This window comes from Amia ocellicauda, chromosome 12, assembly GCF_036373705.1.
Source record: "Amia ocellicauda isolate fAmiCal2 chromosome 12, fAmiCal2.hap1, whole genome shotgun sequence".
NCBI classification, from domain to species: domain Eukaryota; kingdom Metazoa; phylum Chordata; class Actinopteri; order Amiiformes; family Amiidae; genus Amia; species Amia ocellicauda.
Window position 1 is genome coordinate 24,522,305 of NC_089861.1, and position 6,250 is coordinate 24,528,554.

The following is a 6,250-nucleotide window of genomic DNA, read 5'->3' on the forward strand; positions in this document are numbered from 1 at the left end:
CGTTACAACATGGAAAACTACAATTCCCAGAGTGTGCATTGACCGATCACCGTTAGCATGAGCCTAAAAACGTGTCATTGTCCCACATCGCGTTGCCGGGTCACTTCACCGAAGCCGGCGGTGGACAGCGGCCGGGAGGGGGGCTGAACCCAGGCGCCTGCGCACCACATTTCCGGGCGTCCTGAGGCTGGGAACGCCACGTCTTTTGACGTCACTGCCGCACCTGCGCAGCCATCTTGTAATTCGGGTGAAAAAAAGGAGAGCGAGAGGAGACAGAAGGGGGAGAGAGAGAGAGAGAAAAAAAACACACACAAGAAAGGAAAAAATATCTATCTATCCCGGCCGTGTCAAGGAAAGGGATCGAGGAAGGACGAGCACGACCCCCTGGCATAAACATCACGGCGAGAGAGAAGAGGGGGAGACTTTCGTCGGCGTTTTCCATCCCGTCATTGTTATTTCGCCTTATTAACCTGCCGAACAGCCGCCGGACCGAACCGAGCGAACCCGAGCTCCCCGACAGCCCACTCGCGTCCGACACCATGAACCCGGAATAGTAAGTGTGCCCGTCCCCGCCGGGCCGCACAGCCGGGGCCGCCGGCCTCGCTTCTAAGGGCGACTATATTATGTTATTTGTGTCATTATTGTTGTCATTGGGGCGAAGCAGCAGCCGCTACGCAGGGCATGGTTGTGTCCGACTGTATTTGTGCAGCTGTAGCCCGCCCCCCGCCAGGACAGTGCCGGACACAGGAGTGGACCGAGCCGGTCACGCAAACCCGGCCGGGAGGAATAGAGAGAGCGCGGAGCTGGTGCTGTTACAGCGCCGTGTCAGTGCGTCTGCCGCGGCTCGGCAGACGCACATCCTCCTGGGCCAGGTCTCCTGTTCGGGCGGGGGGTCCGGTTCGTGGTTCCCGATGGTAAAAGTCATAAGATTGGTATTGGGTTAAGCAGCCGGACCCCCGTCTCTCTCTGTCGGTCAGTTGATGTGTTATTTGATGATTCCAGCAGAAACCGGTTCCTGGTTTTGCTGCCGTAGAGCAACACGTCGCAGCCCGCACTGACGGCGCGTTACTGTACTGTATACATTGTTATACAGTAAAACACACACACAGGCACTCTGTGATTTGACTGATTGGCCGAGAAAAATACTGGTCAAATATATATATACTAAATCCAAGGAACTAGATTTAAATCTAAACCGTGAATCTGAAAAATATTTCCCATTTCCACCCTCTCTAATCTAGTCTCGGCGGTTTCCTGCTGACTTCCGTCACGGTGGTATAGGGGCTGAACCCAGGGGAGGAAATATTAGTGAAATGCATGCTGAAAAAACACAGTATAAACACATGACAACTGTCCTACATATCCTTGTAAGCAGCCGCATCAGTGGCCTAGGACGCAGGGTATAGTAGATAGTGTACACACACATAGCAGCGCATAGTATGTGTAGATTTCATTTGCATGAAGCACAATATAGCCATAAATGCAAATGGAGAGTGCAGACATGGTGTTGGATTCAAGTGCCTGATACCTCCGCTATCAAGTCAGTAGTGTTGTTTTCATGAGGGGGCACAATTGATGTGGGTTACTGCTATTGACACTGCATGGCAGGTTATAGTACTGCTATTGCTTCTATAAAAAATAAGATCAAAACTTTCTACTCAGATGTTTATAGTTGCCTTTTAATCCCTAAAAAGTATTTAGCTGAAGTTACCTAAAACGCTCATGCTTTCTCACTCTCACTCCTCCTATAATGTGTGTGGCTTTAGTGGTGCGATGCTTTTGGCGTGCCCAGTGTCAGGGCTCCAGTGCAGAGCCCAGTTATGCCACCTCCCCCAGCTCTGCAGCCAGGACCCTCCTGACCTCCATGTCCCAATACCCATCCAAATCATGCGCTTCCTTCCGTCACAAAAATATGCTATCTGGCAGTGGGTTTGTGGCTGGTGTTTGTAATGCATGAACACCACCACCCCCCTCTCAAATTCAAATTCAATTACATTCTCTATCCCTCTCCCCCTCCCCCTCTTCCTCTCCCTCTTTGTGTTCCAGTGACTACTTGTTCAAGCTGCTGCTGATTGGCGACTCTGGCGTGGGCAAGTCCTGCCTCCTCTTGCGATTCGCTGTAAGTACTGTCAGTCACAGCAAGGATACATGTGGGAAGAAAGTGTGACCTTCGGTGACATCATTTAGCTTCATTTTGCACTGGCTTTAACTTAGGGCATCAAATTAGGGTGAGCTATTCCCCAAGTGAGCTGTTATGGGAGCTTTGTTTAGTCAGCAGTTTTGAGATGGTGTGGGCTGTTGTTCTGGCTATGGGTTGGGCTCCTAGAGGGGTACATATGGTGCCAGTGTAATACTCCTGACACCTTGTCATTAGACTGACAAGTGTGTCATTGGAGTCTCTGTTCAAGTGTCCTTGAATGTGTCCCTCCCTCAGGACGATACTTACACAGAGAGCTATATCAGCACCATAGGAGTGGACTTCAAGATCAGGACCATCGAGCTGGACGGCAAGACCATCAAGCTGCAGATTGTGAGTGGAGCCACTGTGGGCTCTCTCCCTCTCTCTCTCTCTCTCTCTCTCTCTCCCTCTGTCATTCTCACTCTGTCACTCACTTTCTTGCTCTGTTGCTTTCTTTCTTGCTCTCCCTCCCTCTCTGTCATTCTCACCCCCCCACTCCCTACTTCCTCCCTTCTCATCACTCCTCCTCCACTCCTTCCCTCTCTTTCCACAGTTCCTCTTCCCCTCTTGCTTGCGTCCTCTGTTCTCACTCCCCCTCTCTCCCTCCCCAGTGGGACACGGCCGGTCAGGAGAGGTTTCGGACAATCACCTCCAGTTACTACAGAGGGGCTCACGGCATCATCGTGGTGTATGATGTCACAGACCAGGTACCACCTGCCCCTCCCCTTTTCGATATATGCACCCTTTACCTGATGCTGTGCTGAGCTATATGGCTGTACTGTTCAGTTTGTTGTGCTGAGGTGTACAGTGTGCTGATCTGAGGTGTCGTGCTGTGCTGTTCAATGAGCTAAGTCTATAGACATTCACTGGTGTACAGAGCTACAGTACAAAATCATGTATAAAAACAAGCCATTATTATTATTATTATTATTAGTTCTGTCTCATGCCTGTCTCCCAGGTGTTGTTTGATATCTCTGTCTCGTCTCGCCCTCAGGAGTCCTACAACAACGTAAAGCAGTGGCTGCAGGAGATCGACCGCTACGCCAGCGAGAACGTCAACAAGCTGCTGGTCGGCAACAAGTGCGACCTGACCACAAAGAAGGTGGTGGACTACACTACGGCCAAGGTACCCACGTCATGTCAGACCTTTCCACTTCTCCTTCTGCTCTTTCTCTCCAACACCCGTGATGTCACAAAACCATAATTGTGACTTTGATACCGATACCAGGTTTTTTATCATGATACTGGAAACAATACTTGATACCACAACAAAACAAGATTAAATATATTGGCCAAAAGCCACTGACTAACCACTGGGCTTTATTTTCATAACGCTGAACAATATGCTGATAAATGGGTATGAAAACTTGTATAACTGTAAAACTACAACACCTTAATATATAACATTATATATCTCTCACAAGCAGGTAATTTGTTACTGAACAGCAGCTTTGTTTTTACAATTATACAATTAGTATTGAATATGAAGCACAACCTTCAACATGCCTAGGAATGCCACACACTGAAGCAGTACTGAAAACTCACTTTGTGGTAAATACTTTGGTTGACTGATATTAATTTTGTTGAGGTTAAACTAAGATCTAATTTCAGAAACTTTTATTTGTTCTTGCTTTTGTTTTGCGGTGTGCGAGAGCTGAATGACAACTGAATAACGGCTGATTTTAGGACAACCCGTGTATCTTTCTCTCTTGCTTGTAGTTGTTTTACCAGTGTGTTCATTGCTCTGCGTGTCTGAAAAGGCTGAAGCTAAGGTCACACTACATGATTTTTTTTGCCCAATTTTGCCCTCCTGACAAATCTGCATTGATTGTCACGACAAGCAGCTTGATCGTGTAGTGTGACACGGTCCATGATGCTGTCGCTTCCCATCCAATCGTAAGCTAGTCGGAGCCCCTACTATTTTATTAAAAGTATTAAACTGGATCGGCACCGAACGTGTAGGGTGACATGATCAGCGTCTCACAGAGACTGGCAGTAGCCAATGAGAGCTGAGCTGATTGAAGAAGAAAAAAGAAACCGGACGATCAAACATGACAGGAGAATAAGATTTTCATTAACATTTATTCGAAAAGGTTTCGGGTCTCTATAAAATACTCTAGTACAGTCAAAATCATATTTTCAAATACAAATACCAATTAGTATCTGTAATTGACTCAGGTCTGCACAAAATATCGATCCCTACAATGCAATGATCATACTGTGGGATGGATAGAGCCTGTGACTGTCCTTCAGCTCCAGCTCTCACACAGAGTAGACAGGCTATTGCCCTCACCTCCCCAGCCATGTCTTCACACACACTTCTCTCTACGCTTTTTGTGTTTGTCCGAACAGATGAATGCAAACAGCAACAGCGGTGAGTTTGTGGTCACGTTCTTGTTTCGCAGATTTCCACAGTTCTGCACAGATCTGCAGAAATCCACAGATGCCATTGGCAGAGCAGCGCACATCTGTGCAGAACTTGCGGACATCTGCGCTACACGAACGTGACCTGTAAATGTCCAGGTCCATGCTTGTTTTCCTTTTCTCTGAAAGGATCGCATGTAATTCCACGAGATGTGGGGAGTTTCGAGGCTGTGGTGGTGATCCCCACGACAAAGGATTTCAGATCAGTCGTGAAGTGTGTGACCCCCTGTACTGAAGCAATCGTGTAGTGTGTGCTTCTTCACGATGCAAAATATATACATTCAGTGAAAAACAGTCGTTGGTGTGAGCTTCCCACCATTCTCAAAATTGGGTCAGTTTATAGAAATCGTGTAGTGTGACCCCAGCATTATTCTCTCAATCTATATTTCTAGTAATTTAATCATCGTAACCAATACATTTGTATTTTGTCTGTATTTTGTTTACAGTAATTTAAATACACAAGTAGTTATTATATTCTAATCTACACTTATATGCTTATAGAAACACCGAATGTCTGCAATAATAATACGCAGAGAAAGGTTAAGCACCTGAAAGACAAAGCCCCTCTCGCTGATTCAGAGAAATGAGAAAGACTTGATTCTCTCGGTCATGAGACTTGAGACACATTTGACAGAAGTATCGAACAAAACTACGTTTCTAGTGTCGAACAGTTTTTTTTCCCTAACGAAAAAGTATTGATTATACTGGTATGCTTTTTGACATTTCTCTCTCCATGCCTCTCTCTCTCCCTCCCTCCCTCTGTATACATTATTTCTAAATAATCTTTTCTCCCCCACCCTCCGTTCCCTGGGGCAGGAGTTCGCCGACTCCCTGGCCATCCCCTTCCTGGAGACCAGTGCCAAGAACGCCACCAACGTGGAGCAGGCCTTCATGACCATGGCTGCCGAGATCAAGAGGCGCATGGGCCCTGGGGCCACGGCAGGCGGCGACAAACCCAACCTCAAGATCGACAGCACCCCAGTACGACAGTCCGGGGGCGGCTGCTGCTAGGATCAGCCTCTCTCTCACTCTCTCTCGCTCTCTTTCCCTCTCTCTCATTCACTTTCTCTTTCTCTCTCTTTCTGCCTCCTCACTTGCCACACTCCTCCACGCTCACTAGCACAGTAGTAGCTTAGAGGGAGACAGGGAAGAAGCTGTGTGTGTGTTTTGGGGGGGGTCAAATTGTAGGACCCTCCCACCACCACTCAGAGAGAGAGAGAGGGCAGTACACTAAGGTGTCTAAAGCCACCTCAACCACATCTTCCCACTTTTGACAGCAAGGGGGGGGAGGGGTGGGGTGGGGTGGGGGTTGGAGGTTGGGGGTAGAAGGAAGGAAGGAAGGAAGGAATGAAGGATGGATGGATGGATGTTAAGTTAGCATGAAGGAGTGGAAGTATCCCCTGACACAGCACTTGGCCTCCCAGAGAGAGAGAGAGAGAGAGAGAGAGATGGGGAAAGGGGGATGGTATTGGGGAAGGTGGGGATAGAGGGGATTTTAGGACAAATATAGGGGGACTCGAACCCTTTTCCTGTCTCTGTTGCTTACTAAGGAAAAACCGGGGAGGGAGAGGAAGAGGAGCAATAGGGGTTTGCGTGAGGAAGATGGATTGGGATTGGAGTTGGGGTTATTTTTTGCAGGGGCAGTGG

The 6,250-nt window shown here is 47.9% G+C and overlaps 1 protein-coding gene across 1 annotated transcript; it reads left to right on the forward strand.

Moving 5' to 3' along the window:
* Positions 1–225: 225 nt before the first annotated feature.
* Positions 226–5,904, forward strand: rab1ba (zRAB1B, member RAS oncogene family a). Its single transcript, XM_066718897.1, has 6 exons — positions 226–553; positions 2,047–2,119; positions 2,435–2,530; positions 2,791–2,886; positions 3,174–3,305; positions 5,420–5,904. The coding sequence occupies exons 1-6, from the start codon at positions 540–542 to the stop codon at positions 5,612–5,614; spliced, it is 606 nt and encodes a 201-aa protein (XP_066574994.1). The 5' UTR covers positions 226–539; the 3' UTR covers positions 5,615–5,904.
* Positions 5,905–6,250: the final 346 nt, after the last annotated feature.

Excerpts from the sequence above, each read along its gene's own strand:
- rab1ba (XM_066718897.1), top strand. Across the intron at positions 2,531-2,790 it reads AGACCATCAAGCTGCAGATT|TGGGACACGGCCGGTCAGGA; the intron begins GTGAGTGGAGCC and ends CTCCCTCCCCAG. Across the intron at positions 3,306-5,419 it reads TGGACTACACTACGGCCAAG|GAGTTCGCCGACTCCCTGGC; the intron begins GTACCCACGTCA and ends TCCCTGGGGCAG.